Source organism: Desmodus rotundus, chromosome 5 (assembly GCF_022682495.2).
Source record: "Desmodus rotundus isolate HL8 chromosome 5, HLdesRot8A.1, whole genome shotgun sequence".
Taxonomy (NCBI): domain Eukaryota; kingdom Metazoa; phylum Chordata; class Mammalia; order Chiroptera; family Phyllostomidae; genus Desmodus; species Desmodus rotundus.
The window spans coordinates 8970512-8986608 of record NC_071391.1 but is presented as its reverse complement, the minus strand read 5'-3'; the positions used below and the strand labels follow the sequence as shown (position 1 = coordinate 8986608).

Here is a 16097-nt window from a genome sequence, read left to right as displayed (position 1 = left end):
GAAAACCAGTGAGACACAGTCTCTGCCCATGAGGAACGCAGCCTGTGATCGCTGGTCCATAGGCCCCGAGAGGGTAGGAGAATGTTTCCTGTACTTCTGTATGCCACGCACCTGGCTGTGTGCGGAACCTGCAGCCACCCTCCGTCACCCGTCTTCCCTCCTTCTGTAAGAGGTAGAACTCCGCACTTTTAACTAGGTGGGGCCACCCAATATAGACGTCTTCACTGACAACCTCTTGCCCAGCTAGCTGTGGCCACACGGTAACCAAGATCTGGCCAAAGAGATCGAAGTGGAAGGGTTTATGCAATTCCAGGAAGCACACTCTTCTTCTCTTCCCCTCCTGCCGACTGGAATGAGACCCTGACGGTCCAAACCGGAGCAGCTATTTAAGACCCAGAAACTGAGGCCACAGGCAGCAGAGGGAGAGGATAGGAAAGAACCTGGTCTGGACACTGCGGAGTACAGACCCAGCCCCCAGCCACCTCCTTCTGGACTTTACCGGGAGAATGAGCAAGCTACTATTTGTCTAAGGCGGGGGTTGGCCAAGCTCTCTCTGTAAAGGCCAGACCATAAACATTTAGGCTTTGAGGGCCATAGGGACTCTGTCACAACCATTCGACTCTGCTCCTGCGGGACAAAAGCAGCCATGACAGGCAATCGAACGAGCATCACTGTGTTCCAGTAAAACTTTATGGACACGAACATCTAAATTTCATATCATTCTCACGATATGAAACATTCTCCTTCTGGTTTTTTTCAAGCATTTAAAAATACAAAAACCACCATATAATATTAACCAGTGTCGCTCCGATACATTTAAAACAAAACACACACAAGCTACTGCTAGCTCGCAGGCTGCACAGATAGTGGCCAGATTTAGCCCCAGGCTCACAGTCTGCTGACCCCCGGTTTAAACCAATATGTTTCGAATTTGTTTTTTATTTGTTATATGTGCTCACTCAAGGACATGTTTTCATTGCTTTTAGAGAGACAGGAAGGGAGGGGGAGAGAGAGAAACATCTATGTCGATTGGCTGCCCTCTGACACGCATTGCGACCATGCTGGAGGTGCACAGGAGTCAAATCTGCAAACTTTCAGTTTATGGGATGATGCTCCAACTAACTGAGCCACACCAGCCAGGGCTGAACTTTTTCTTTCTATTAAACCTACACCTAACTGACACGCTGTTACAACACCAGGCAGATAACAAGTGCTCAGCGAGTGCTTGTGGGATGAACAAGCAAGTGCTGACCGGACGCACGGGTGAAGCTGTGCTGAAAGACACGATACTACAGCTGACTCCTCACGACGGAAAGGGTATTTAGCCAAAGTGGCCAGGGTGGGTGGGGAGCTGCCGAAATCCCCAGCAGGAAGAGCAGTGTGTGCAAATGCCCTGAGGGGAAAGACAAGCCGCCTCTGAGCACCTGAGGGTGGTTCCCAATGACCAGAACGCCACACGTGCGTGGACACAGCCCTGTCCCAGGGGAGGAAGCACCAAGCCCGCCGAGGAATCGGCCTACTCCCAAAGCCATGGAGACCTGGTAAAGGGTTTGAAGCTAAGAAGTGACACAACTACGTTTTCAATTTTGAAAAGATCATTCTGGCAACAGGGCAGACGGAGGGGAAGAGGGCATGGCTGGAGGCAGGGAGGTCAGCCCAGACACCATCTTCATCGTGGGGATGGTCCTCGCCTTCTCGATTGGAATGAATTGTTTTTTGTTTGTTTGTTAAAAGATTTTATTTATTTTTAGAGAAAGGGGAGGGGAGAAAGAGAGGGAGAGAAACATCAGTGTGTGGTTGCCTCTTGTGTGCCCCCTACTGAGGACCTGGCCTGCGACCCAGGCGTGTGCCCTGACTGGGAATCAAACAGGCAACTCTTTGCTTCGCAGTCCAGCACCCAATACACTGAGCTACACCAGCCAGGGCAGAATGAATTGGTTTTGCTTCTGTGCTCCCCAAACCTTTGCATGTACAGTACTTCAAACAACACTATCACAGAATAATGTTTTTTTACCTGTTTTCATACCTGCCTCCTTAAAACTACACACTTCTTGAAAATAGAAACTATTATCTTTGCACAGCTAGCCTAGAAATCTGCTCTTAAGTAAACTGCTGAACAGGTGATACGAGGTGACCTGAGAACACACCAGATCCACAGCCCAAATGAAAGCAGATAATTTTAAGGGATAGATACAACTGTAAGGGTAACCAACACCATGCCACAAACTGCCACACCAGTGCAGGGGGCCATCATAGCAGCACTCTCCCCACTGAGGCCTGGGGGGCCGTCTAGGCAGCAGCCCGGGCGTGTGAGAACCTCACCGGCATGGGGATCTTAGAGAGTTCTTTTCCGATGCAGTTCTTCATGATGCTCCACAAATTGAGGCTATAGTTTGGCTTCTGTGGTATATGAGTTCTCTTTACCTTCTTGGTCTCTTCCAGCTGATACTTGTACTGAGAACAAACACAGAGCCATTCAATCTCCCGCAAAGAACAGAAAACCTGGTATTTATAACCTTCCCTTCCCCCCTCCTAAAAAAAAATAATCCCAGTACTTCCTGTTTCTCTAAGTGCTTTACAAACAAGTCCTTGGGAATCACACTTCAAGTCCCTCACTTCAGATAAGTCCCAAATAAGAGTTACCTGCTCATCAAGGCTGATGTCACTGCTGGCCCCACTGATGTTGCTGTCGGTACGTCTACACGGACGGGAAATGTACAGGAATTAGAACAGAGAGCAGAACTGGAGTTTGGTCCTCGCCGTGTCTTTACAAGGCGGAATGCTAAGCACCCCGCACAAACTTATTAATGGGTGATCGAAAGACACTGAGAGTAAAACGTGTATGAATTTAAACATCTCTGGACAATCTGTTCGGGTAAGAAAGCTACCAGTTCTCCACTTACTTAAGGAACAGGGCCTAGATCTCAGTGAACACTGGCAGCCATGACACTTCCACTGCAACCTCCCTAACCTTTTGATGGTCGGGTGTGTTCGTTCTTGTGGAGAGCTGAAGATAACTTACTTGTGGCCCAAATTCACAGGCATGGCGATGATCTCAGGCGCATCAAAGAATTCATTCTCGTCATCCTCATCACTCATGTCTCCTTTGCCAGAGCAGCACCGGTCTGGAAGGGGAAAAGCCTTACTCACTTACCTTGGCTACATTTACCAAAACCCAGCGCGGCAGGCTCGCTTAAATCTAACCACAAACACAGCAACCAATGGTAGAAAACAGTGGAAAAGTCAGAAGAAAGAGGCGGCTCCAATTATTGCATTTCACATGAGTCCTGCTGCTGGAGAACTTGGAGTTCATCGACCAGTGTCTTACCTTTACTGGAACCTACACTGTCAGGAGTGTTCGCCGGCAGCACCGTGGCTCCTCGGAAGGCCCTCTCCAGGTGATTATGCTGCTTTGCCAGCTGCTCCAAGGTCTCCTCCAGTCGGATACGCTGGTCTCTTTCATACTGTAGTGACTTCTGCCATTTTTTACTGTGGGTCTGGGCTAACGTAAGGAAATCTCTGCAGGCCTGTAGGGGAAAAGAGTTACTATGTGTCACATCAACTCAACTAGTCAGAAACACCCCTCAGGCCTCTGTAAGCCCATTAAGGAACCTTATTCTGGGCACTTTCACACACAGATTCCAATGAAAGACTTTCCCTGTTATTCCACAGTATCAGGGACAGCCTGCTCCCTGATGCAATGAAGGTCAACTCCAGGGGAAAAAATGAGCATGGTTTGTCACGGTTCTTTTATATTTCCCTGGTCATGAGGACCAACCAAATGCCAAGTGAGCAGTAAACCTAGACAAAGTATTTGTGGCAACATCACAAAGGGCAGCTATGTGAACTACACTGAGAGGGAAAAAAATCTATTGACTGAAATAGAGGAAAAACAGACGATGACTGCTTTCAATAAATTCTTGACTAAACTCAAGTCACCTGCAGCTGAGGAATTCACACACTGAGAACAGAGAAGCTGCACTGAATTAGACCAAATACGGAGACACTTAAGTTGTTTTTATTTTGGCCATAAAGAAACAATTGGCGTTAAAAGTTAGAAGCCTGCCTGAGGAATCAAAGAAAGGCTCTGGAGACAAAACACCAATCTGATCCTATCAGTCCCTTCACTGGCTCCCTAACGACTGGTTATAAACCTAAGGGCCCTTAACAGTAGGGCCACCACCTGCCTTGCACCCTCCTCTCCAGGCTCCTGAATCTGCCGGTGGAACCACACTGCACTGCCCACCATTTGCTGGACCGACAGATTTCTTTCAGGTCTTCCTATCACGGCATATGTTATTCGCTCTGCCTATATGCCCTTTCCTACCACTTTTCTCTACTTGGCCACGCCCTCTTAACTGTTTAATAAACGTTATTCTTCTGTGACTCTTCCCCCCAAGTCTCTTCTCTACATTTCCACAGCACTTGGCACATACTTCTGTTCTACACCGGCCACAGCAACATCACGACTGATTTTCTGTCTCTCCATATGGATCATAAGCAGTATGAAGACACAATTTATAGTTAATTCTTATCTTAGTGGCTTTGTACATAGTAGGAGCCTGAGAAAGTTTGCTTAATACATAACTGAAAAAAAATGAAGCAATGTAATCTTCAAATTCAACGCCCTGTGCTAGAGAAGCTATAAGGTAAATAAAATGTCTACACCCATGGTTTCAACTCTTGCCTATATGCTAACGATTATGAAATCAGTAATTCCAGCTCTGTGCTCATCAAGCTTCAGACCAGAATATCCAGTTACCTATTCAGTGGCTCAAGATAATCTCAAAACCTGTGAGTCCCAACCTGAACTCCCCAGGCTCCCTTCCTGACTCTACCCCTGCCTCTGGAATGCCCTGTGGCACAGCAGTTCCAGGGCCCTTCCACCTGCCCCAGCCAGAAAAGCAAGGCGAATCCTCGATTCTGAGTCTTTAGTCCCTCTCCACATCCAATTACCAAGTCCCATGCATTCTTCTTTAATTTCTGGAATCTGCACAGTTCTTTATTTTTAAAAAAATTGTATTGATTTCTAGAGAGAAAGGAAGAGAGAGAGAGGGGGGGGGTTGAGAGAGAGACTTGTTGTTCTAGGTATTGATGCATTCATTGGTTGATTCTTCTATGTGCCCTCACTGGGGATCGAACCCACAACCCTGGCGTACAGGGATGTCACTCTAACCAACTGGGCTACCCAGCCAGGTGCACACTTCGCTCCATCCTCCGTGCTCAGAGGCAGGACAGAGTACGTACACTGGAGTGGGGTTGTCGAGGCTGTAATCACAGCTCCACCTTACTGTCTAGCTATGGAATTCTATGCAAGTAACTTAACCTCTCTGTGCTTCATCTTCCTCATCTGTAAACAGAGAGTGACAAAAGTAACTGCCTCGAAGAGTCGTTGCTTCACATGGAAAGCATTTAGAACCATATGGCTCACAGTAAGCATTCCATAAGGTGCTGGCTATTATATTAAGGCTGCACCAAAATTGATCTGATCCTCTTTAAATGCACTCCCACCAAACCCATTAAGTATGATCTGCACCCCATCGCCTCCTCACACTTAATTTTTTTCCACCCTCACCCCCAGTTACTACCTTGCTCCACTAAGAGTCAATTACCAAACTTTGGAAGAGAGGAAGGGATCCATCCATATACGCCACACCTGTACCTGGATCAACTCTTCTCCCTCACTTCCTTTTAATGACATTGGTCACAACGAAAACTTAATGAGACAATTCCACGTCAGGCACTTTGTGAACACTTTATATCGATTATCTGAGAAAAGCCTTCCGACAGCCTTGTGAGCAGCTTACCTGTATTGTCACCATTGACACGAAAGAAACGGACGTCACAGAGGAAACAGGCTGCCCCAGGCTACACAGACAGTTAACTGAAGCAGCTGGACTTCAGGGTCTCAGGCTCTATATTCCCTTTTTTCAGAGGAAGGCTCTCTCTGGTCTTTCAGAATTTAGTTGAATTCTGGATTCCCCAGTCTGAGCGAAACACCTCCACTGTGCCGTCCCATAGCAGCCCGTGCTGCTTCCGCCGTGCACTCAGCAGCCCCCATGATCTGGTTACTGCTCTGTCCCCTCGTTAGAGGGCAATCTCCCTGGGGGCAGGGACTCCCCCCACATTTGTTTTACGTCTCCTAGCTCAGTGCCCAGAGCACAGAAGGTGCGAAACATGTTCCCTGACTAGCAAATGGATACTCTGACTGTGTCAAGCTTACTACTCTGATTAGATCCATTGTGGTAGCAAAGAGAAGCCATGTCCTAAGAAACTGAGTAAAATGTATACTTCGTTTGATATAAGTCCCCCTTTAGAGACGTGGTGTGCTAGGATAGTAATTTCTAACATGCACATCATGCTTAAGACCTAGCCACCGTCACCTAAAAGGAATAAAGGAAACAAGACAGGGATAAACAAAACAAAACCAAACAAAAAACAAAATGACAAATTTTAAGCAACACCAGTTTTGAAAAAGGTGTAGGCAGTGCATGAGGGGAGAAGAGAGTAAGACACAACTTTCCCCTGACTTCCAAGGAGTCATTCCCTTTGACGAAAACTCTGGACCCTTACAATTAGAGAAGAAGTGCCCCAAGGAACAAAATGAGCAAAATAGTTTCAAGAGTAAAGTCCAAACTAAGCTTCAGTTTCATGAGAAAATTTTCAATCAAGAGGTGTTTTATTTAGCAAATTTTTCATATCAACAGAGGAAAGACTGTCATGGAGCAAGGCGTTCACCTGACAGGGATAAAAGACAGCATCATTCACTATTGATTAATTGACCTGTGTGATCTGTGAGGTTTTCCCGAACACGAGAGGACCAGAAAAGCAGGTACCACCACGAAGAGGTGCCACCGTGTGGAGAAGGAGCACACAACTGGACAGGAGAACCCCGGCCCCAACGCTGAGGAGCAGAGCAGCCCTGGAGACGGCTGACGTCCCCCCCGGTGCACAAAGTCACGTGTCTTCTCTGCCCTCTGTGAACGTTCCACATTTCAGAAAATGATGTGAAAATAAAGGCTGTCACAACTTTTTGTAAGGGTTTTAAATGAGCACAACTAATTAAATTTCCCCTTGGTCTCAGGGAAGACCTTCGATCTCTAGGAGCCACGAGAGCCACAGGAGCTCTAAGCAAATGTCTTATTACCACTCCCCCAACAAGGGAAAATCTGGCCTTAGTGAAGTGATTTCATCCCATTTAATAAGATGAGGAAAAAACAAACACTTTCTCAGAGAGAGTTCCCTTCTCACTCATGTTATGAAATGTCTTCTAGGGTTCTCGTGTAGAAGCGGCTAAAACAACCTGCCAGGTGAGAATCAGGCACCAGTAGGGGCCAAACAGCATTTTAAGCCATGTATGCACTTCACACCAGGCACCCAGGATCTGACATACGATGCTAATGCCAGTGGTGCTTTGGCTTTACTCAGAGTCTTGCAGCCAAGCAGCAGAGGCATTCCACCAACCGACAACAGCCACCAAGACAGAAGTCACAAGGAGGCAGAAGCACTGGCCCCTTCTTTTTAAACAAAACGTATCCAAAGCTGGGTGTTTTGTCTCACTACCCAAAGTTACCCATGAAAACAAGGAGTGAAGATGGGAATACCGGCAACTAGTATTACAAGGTTCTCACCAGTACTCACTCCAGCCCCCATTTACCATACTGTAGGCCACACGCATTAACACGTAGAGATCAGCCTGCAACTTAAAAGCTCGAACTTGACAGTGGAAAGGACCCATGAGATCCTTTAGTTCTAACAGATACAGTTAGCTCAAAATAAATAAAATCACAACCCAGAGCAGTCAGAGGGTGCCCTTAGCATTGCCGGCAGGGGCAGTGTCCCCCGGATCATTTGAGCAGGGCATGACAGCCACTCCATCTGTGCGTCCCGTTCTGTTTCCTGCGACAAACAATGTAACCTAAGTCCCCTGAGCAGCAAAGCAGGACCTAGTGCCCTGTGCTTTGTCAATACAACTTCCCAGCATTTGGGAAGAATTACATGTTGAGAGAGGGAAAGAACCCCAATGCAACACAGAACACCTGCGCTTACATTGATCATGGCGTTGGATGTGATCCTGAAGAGAGTGGCCCGCTCGTTGACCTGCTTGATCTTCTCGCTGCTCTCGGCGGGCAGCCGCAGGGACTCCAGCTCACTGAGGGAGCGCTGCAGCGCCGTGCCGTGCTTGGCTATCAGGTCATTGCACGTGCTCAGGTCCTCCACCTTGCTGGTCAGGGTCCGCAGGGTGTTCTGCAGCTCTGTCTTGTCAGTTTGTGAGACAGATTCTTCATCTCCTGACTCATCTGCAGAAGCAAAAGGTAAGTTCCATGATTCCAGGCCCAGGAGTGAGAGCCTGAACCCTGCCAGCTCTGCCCACAACCAAGCTGACGTGTCTCCTACTGTGCGTTCTCACCAACCAACAGCTTGCCAGTACCAGACAACTTCTCTACAGCGTGGTCCACAGCCCACCTGTATCACAAACACCTGGAGTTCTTACAGGTACAAACTCTCTGGCCCTACCCCTACAGTTTGATTTGGCTGGTGTGAGGCTAGGCCTGGGAACCTGCATTTTGAATAAGCTGCCTGGTAATTCTGATATGCACTGACGTTTCAGACCCTAGAGGACAGGACGGAGCAGTTAAATGGCTCGTGGGGTTAGGTTTGAATTGCTGAGCCTTTAAACTCCAGCGCGAGCGCTCCCGTCCAGCCCCAGCTGATTACCACTGCGAATTCACTGTCACTTATGGGCGATCAGTGGGCCCCGTATGAAATGGGTTGAGAATCACAGTCTAGCTTCTTGTAAACAAAGTCTATACCACCAAAAGACTCATTAAGTCATAGTTGTTGAAGGTGAGAAGATAACACGTTTATTTATCTTTTCTGACACGACAGCCACCACTACACTGCAAGTAAAGCAAGGTCTCCTGTTAAATGGCTCTCCAGTAACAAGTCACGAAGACAGCGGTGCTGCACCTCTTGCTCCCGTTTTGTACTTAACACTTTTGTGGCTGCAAAGTGCTTTTCCAGCAGTGTCACTTCCTTTGGGGGAGCTAACTAAAGTCAAAACAAAAGAAATAAGGAAACACCTGACCTATCTGCGAGACAGAGAGGCAAGGCCAAAGTGAAAATATAACCTGTTAACCAAAAACTTCACAAAGCAGTGAATTTTCCTCTTGCTGCCGAATAGATATTAAACACGGTGTGGGAAGTGACAGGGCGCAGGAAAGGCAACGCATGCCCTAGCTGGAGGCTCATTCTGCAAACCGAAAAGTCGCTGGTTTGATTCCCTGTAGGGCACAGGCGGCTTCAGGCCCCAGTCAGGGTGCATACAGAAGGCAACCAGTCAATGTATCTCTCTCACATCCATGTTTCCCTCTCTCCCTCTCTTCCCCTCTCTCTAAAAAACAAAACAAAACAGAACAAAAACACCCCACAACCACCAACAGATGAACAAAAGTCAGCAGGTAACCATCTTGGTCAGCTCTCAGAGAACAAGCTCAGTATGATTAAACTATCAACAACTGGGGGCGGGGGGGGCGGGGGGATCCTACCGTTTTCCTCAAAGAAAAATCCAAACATCATTAGAGTACTCTTTTTTGGTAAAACAAAGGTAGCAAAATGAAGATTTTTCATAGAAAACATCACACAATGTTTTCAGCAGTCTGCAAAGATTGTTTCAACTCAACTAACAGTTAAGATATCAGGAGAAAATAAACAAGGATAGATGCAGATTGCAAGTTGTAATAGTCCTAAGACTGATCTAGCAACAAAGTAATTATTTCTCAAAATTTAAGGTAGTCAACCGGCATTAAAAAACAAAAGGACAACTGTTTATGCCTGGAAGACATAAGCCTCAACCTCAGCTCTACTGACATTGGGGCCAGACAGCTTTGTCGGGGCGGCTGTCCTCTGCCTTGCAGGAGGTTTAGCGGCCTCCCTGGCGTCTACTCACTACGTGCCGACAGCACCACCACCCTCGACCAGCACCAGAAAAATGGCTCCGTACATTGCCAAATGCCCCCTGCAAGGCAGAACTGCCCTCATAGGAAGTCGTCATTCCAGGAGAAATACTGCCTAGACATCTAGGAGACAGTTGATAATTCAATGACCATGAGTGAGAAAATAGGATTTGTGTGTAAGACAAGCAAGTGGAAAGTCTTCCAGACATAATGTTCTTTGCTCCCTACCTGATTCCGCCAGCATCTTCACAGCCTTGGCCTTGGCCAGTTCCAGGGCCGTCACCCAGCGCTGCCGCTCCACTTCCGAGCTGGCCTTCAGATGGTAGGTCTGAGCACCCCCATTGGAGATCATGAAGTTGCAGGAGTCCTCCACGGTGATATTGGCTGTGGCGAGGTTAATGGTACCACGGCAGGTATGTCTCATTTCTGCCTTTGACCTACAACAATGAGGCAAAGACACGCTAAGCGGAAAACTGAGGGGTGGTTACTCCTTGATCATGTTCCATTTCTTTTCATAACTCTAAGACTTTTGAAAATACAGTACTGGTAGGAATGAGCAAGTCCTAATATTTCCCTCAAACAGGTCCCTAAATTCAAGAAACAACTAGTAGAAATTTCCTTTCAGAGGCGAAGTGTTGTTTCTGAGTCAAGCTGTATTGATCTGCTGTTCCTATCACCCTTAGCTTTTATTTTTTTTTTTTGAAAAAGGCTTCGCTGAAGTATAATGACAAACAATATAAATTCAGCAATTTTAAAAAATTTATTTATTTTTAGAGAGAGGGTAAGGGAAAGCAAAAGAGAGGGAGAGAAACATCAATGTGTGGCTGCCTCTCGTGTGCCCCCCAGAGGGGGCCTGGCCTGCAACCCAGGCATGTGCCCTGACTGGGAATCAAACCGGCAATGCTTTGCTTTACAGGCCCGTGCTCAATCCACTGAGCTACCAGGGGTAAATTCAGCAATTTGAAGGGTATGATTTCAGTGAGTTTTGACAAATGTATATAATTGTGTAACCCCCTCTATAATCCAAATGTAGAATATTTCCATCGCACCAGAAAGTTCCTTCATGCTTTCTTAGTAAAGAATTATTTTTTTCTTTAGAAAGTTGTCATTACAACATAGTGCTTTATAAGCTCATACAACAAAATTTTGCATAACGGTCTCATTCCCTAAAAGAATGGCGCCATTCTACACGTACTGAACAATCCTCCCCGACTTTAACTCGGCCCGTGTGGGACCTTGTCATGCTGTGCTCCGAATTGTATTGCAGAAGTATAAGGCACACCTAGATGTTTAGAGTATTAAGTGTGGACTACAGCTCAAACGATATGAAATAGGAATGCATACCTTTCTGTGGGAGAAAAGACACAATAATCATAAAAGAATCACCAGGTGGTCTAATCTTTCTGGACTGTGTTCTTTCCTCAGGTCCACTGACCTCTACTGGTGGGAACTCCTAAGCCATCTATTAATAGATAGCCAGGAAAGATTCAGCAAATCTGTTCTCTGAAGACTGGGTGTAAAAATTTTCCCCGTCTCTACTGACTGACAGTTCTATTCATAGACTAACTTTTGAACTTTACAGCACTGCTTGGTGACAACAAGCTGCAAGAGACTTCACATAAGATGGCAAGCTGCCGCCCAGGCTGGGGTGGCTCAGTGGATTGAGCACCTGGGCACACGCCTGCGTGGCAGGCCAGGTCCCGAGCTGGGGGCATGAGAGGCAACCTATCGATGTGTCTCTCACATATTGATGTTTCTCTCCCTCCCTCTCTTCCTCCTTTCCCCTCTATCTAAAAATAAGTAAATACAATCTTAAAAAAAAAAAAGATAGCAAGCTGCTAGCACCATTGGGTGGAGAGTGCAAACTGTCCTAGTTTCCCCAGCACCTGCTGGCCATGCCCTGCATGTTGAGACTGCAGCTTTCCCTGACCAACTTGGAACACAGAGAGGTCGAAGTCCTTTGCCAACTGCCACAGTGCAAAGAAGAGCCACTTCCCTTTTCCTGGGACCAAGCGGCCAAACACACCTGGCACTTTCAGAATTCCTGCATGCCAGAAATGACACACGCCTGTCTCCAGAAAGGGAGGTTTGGTATGTTTGAGCAAGTTGGTTTACTGTGCTTTGGATGAGAGATGTGCTATTGTTCAGCTTGTCACACGAAACTGGATTTTCATCCTCAGATGCACAAATAAGCAGTATGGGATGGCCAGGGGGCTCTCAGCGGACTGGGCTGCTTTCCATCTCCTGCACCTGCCACTCTGTAATGTGAATCCCTGTTTTTTTTCTGTTCTTCCCTCCCCCTCCCCCCCAAGCTTCAGTTACAACATGAATAATGCAGGCCGAATTACAGACCCACAGCTGACAGCAGCTCACCCTTGTTTTCTACTCCAAAGGTGCTACTGGGACCTTCTACCACATTCCTCTCAATGTGTTGGTAACTCCTCACAAATCACTTCCCAGGAATCTCTTCTGCCTGTTCATGTTGGTGAACTAGAGAGTTTCTCAAATCATATAAAGTCTGCAGCAGTTTTAAAGATACAAAAGAACCCCAGGAGTAAGGTCCAGGCTTGACCTCGAGGCTGTTGGGTTTGGGAGAATACACAGATGGCTATAAATGATTAGTATAGAAGCTAGAAAAAAAATGATTTTCAGGGTGCAAGGTAAGTTCTTCGGGCAGTAGAGTATTAGGTGGCTAGAAATTTCTTCCCTGAAAATACTAGTTGAAACCGTAACTCAATCTCTAGAAGCTAGCCAGGAAAACTAATACTATGGGCCTGTCCCGATGTGTCTGGGAGAGCTGGGATTCTACATTTGGTTTTAAGTAACAAGCCATCTGTGTAACTGGGTATGTAAGAAAGAACAGGATCTGTAACGAGAGGGAAGTGGTGTTGCCAAAGCCTATTAGGACAGTTCCTCAGGAGACTGGTCTAGGGAGGTACACGATCTAAGTATAAAATAAAAAACCAGGATTTTGTGAAAGGCATATATAGAAAATGACAGGTTTTAGAGGCATGAGAAGCAAGAGGAATGACAACAGCTAAACAATTCTAGGGAGTTGAGGACCAGAAGAACTCTATTAGGAAGAATAAACTATCAACGTAGTCGGTAGGAAGTACTTCAATTTGATTTTGAGGGTAGTGCATAGACTTGATAATTCTGGATCCTGTTGCTTGGTTGGCTCGTGGGTGGGACTATCTTAGCTGGCAAGGACAGGCCCGTGGCATATTTCCCAACATGTGGTTTGGTATGTTTTTGAAGGAGTTTTATCTGTGGTCAGACAGGTACCACTAGCTCTTATAAGAGAGAAGTCAAAAATGGTTTCAAGTACTTGAAAACGACATATATAAGCGCTGGCCTGCAAACCGAAAGGTTGCCGGTTCAATTCCCATTCAGGACACATGCCTGGGTTGCGGGCCAGGTTCCCAGTTGCAGATGTGAGAAAGGCAACTGATGGATGTATCTCTCACACATTGATGTTTCTCTCCCTCTCTTTCTCCCTCCCTTCCCCTCTCTAAAAGTAAAAAAACAAAAACAAACAAATAACATTATATAAGTTACTAATGTCCAATCAAGATCCATATTTTTCAAGACTGGTGCTGATCAAAGAATCAACTGGCCTGGAAAGTGGATTTGATAAGAACTTAGATGGGAAAAAATGATCGTACATTAAGGCCCCTGGCTGATACACAACTTTTGAAAGTGGGGAATAAGTGTTAATAGTGACTTACGAGCCAAATTAGGATGTGAATCAATTGAACATTAGAATGAGTAAAGGAAAGGCTTTGGAGCAAACTAAGTTTTTTATTTTTGATCTAACCTTACAGTTCTGGATAAGTAATTAGAATAGTGCAAATGATATACACAACTGTTCACAATAAATGTTGCTAAGCAGTGAGGATACACTAAGGTATTTTCCACTGTTCCTAAATCCAACTAAACTTCCAACTCCCACTTTTGAGCCAGTAGAATGAAGTTAACGGAGAGATTCGTTCACCCTAACTCTCCTGGTAGCAGAGGGACTACTGGCAGAGGAAAAGAAATAGAGTGAGCTGCTCCTAGCAACAGCTTTTTGTGTCCCCAGTAGGATGATGGTCTTCATAGGTAGATTTCAATTAGAAATGCCACCATACTAAGCAAAGTCTCCCTGGAAGGAGACTTTTATATACTTTGTATGAAAATAAACATAGTAACCATGATCTATAAACTTACTTGCTACTGATACCTAATTAGCTCTGCATCCAATTCATGTAACACTAACCTGGGTGTTAGGTTATGTTGGTGTGAACGGAACTAGTTTCAAATCCTAACTCCTCCAGGCTTGAGGAAGTTTGCCCAAGCTAAGTCTCAGTTTCCTCATCAGGAAGATGGGAATATCTCCTAGTTCCCAGGGTTGTTAGGAGTCAATAAAATACTGTATGTAAAACACCCATGCAAACGGTCTAGCCCTCAGAAAATGTCTGTGTCCTCTCCCCAAATCTGGTATCTTAATCCCTCTATCTAGAGTAACAGGAGTAGTCAAAAGTATGGTATGTTATGGCAAGACTGTGGACCACCACAAACATATATTAAACATTCCAAAACACACATTGTTAAACAGAGGTAATCATATCAAAGACATTGGTTCTTTTTTAAATAAACTGAAACCAAAGTAACCAGAGATCCCAGAAATACTACTGGATTCCATGGGAGGAGGTGGGACAAGCAAAAATAAACACAGCACTGGGGTGCCCACATCTTCACTCTGAGCCGTTTAGAAGGAGGAAGCATAAGCAAGTCTTGGAGAGATAAGGAAGACAAGGGGACAGATACCCGGCCCACCCTGTGAGCGGTGTCCTTGTGCCTGAATGTGGAGAGAGCAAAGGCGGGTACATCAAGGGTTGCTAATAACCTTGAAATTTGGAGACTAGGCACAAACAGCTAAACCTTGGGACTTTTACTCTAGTTTCTTGGGTGCAGTGCCTGGGCTTTGCTCTCCTATACGTGCCCCTTGGCACCTACATCAGCGCCTTCCTTGCGAAATTAACCATTGCATCGATGTGCTGGTGGAAACCTAATGGAAAAACCGATGCTCTTCAAACAACTGGAAAGGTCAGGGGCCGAGGGGGAACGTATGGCACCAAAGATGGGTAACCCAGGCACAGGGGTAAATCCTAGGGCATTCACTCTCTATGATGGTGGGCCCGCGTCGCGGCTGTCAACGCTCGCAGGTGACGAAGAGGAGCCTGGGGCGACCTGGGCTGCGGTGCCGGCTGGAGAGGGTGACGGCGTGGGGACGGTGGGCTGCGGTGGGGAACAGCGCCCCGGAAGCAGTTACCTGTAGTAGCTCAGGAGCCCGTTGCTCAGCACGAACCACCGCCGCTGGTAGCCTTTGATATAATTGGTCCATTTGAAGAGCCAGCCCTCTCGAGCAGAGCCCGAACCCCCAGCGCCCGAGCCGCCAGAACCCCCAGCCGGCGGCGCTGAGGCTGGGCCCGCCGCCGCCACTCCCCCAGTCCCAGGGCCCGGGCCGCTCGCAGCCGCTGCAGCCACAGTGCCCGGCGCGGGCCCGGAGCCTGGCCCCGCGTCTCCGCGGCCGCCTCCGCCTCCCACCACGGGGGGACCTGTGCCGCCGCCGCCCGGAGCTGCAATGGCTGCCGGACCCGGTCCCACCATTCCTCTCAGCTCCGTCGCCGCCATGAACTGCCACCGCCCGGAGACACAGGACCGGAACCGCCTACGAAAGCCGCCGTCGCCCTCCGCAGAGCCCCACACAGCTAGCGCATCAGCCGCCGCCGCGCAGCGTCACCGCCCTGCCGGGCCCGCCGTGGGGAGGAGGGATCGGTCGCCGGTTAAAGAAAGTCGATTGGTGCTGCTGAGTGTCACTTGCGGAAGACCTCTAGGATATTGGCATTTTTCTTGGGGCCTGTCATTCCATACTGCCAAGTGAGAGTCCAGGGGTGGGATTCGTCCTCCAGACACGCCGTTGATTGGTTCATATAAAAGCCCATCAGATTCTGGTAAAGCTCATTGGTGATTTTCCGAAGCTCTTTGGGAGGACTGGAGAATGCAGAGTGCCCGGCCAATTGATCGCCGATTGGCTAGTGTTTCTGCCACTCATTTGAGTTTATGCTTCCGTCACCGCCACGTCACCCCCTCCCATCA

The 16097-nt window shown here is 47.3% G+C and overlaps 1 protein-coding gene across 1 annotated transcript in view; it reads right to left on the bottom strand.

Annotated features, from left to right (window-relative positions):
* OSBP (oxysterol binding protein) overlaps window positions 1–16097 on the bottom strand; it is a 32814-nt gene extending 16717 nt beyond the window's left edge. The window contains exons 1-7 of the mRNA XM_024574006.3: window positions 15271–16097; window positions 10185–10393; window positions 8050–8300; window positions 3329–3527; window positions 3023–3125; window positions 2644–2698; window positions 2323–2454 (exon numbers count right to left, since the gene is read on the bottom strand). Coding sequence (XP_024429774.3) covers window positions 2323–2454; window positions 2644–2698; window positions 3023–3125; window positions 3329–3527; window positions 8050–8300; window positions 10185–10393; window positions 15271–15632 — 1311 coding nt within the window. The 5' untranslated portion in view covers window positions 15633–16097. The remainder of the gene's footprint in view (window positions 1–2322; window positions 2455–2643; window positions 2699–3022; window positions 3126–3328; window positions 3528–8049; window positions 8301–10184; window positions 10394–15270) is intronic.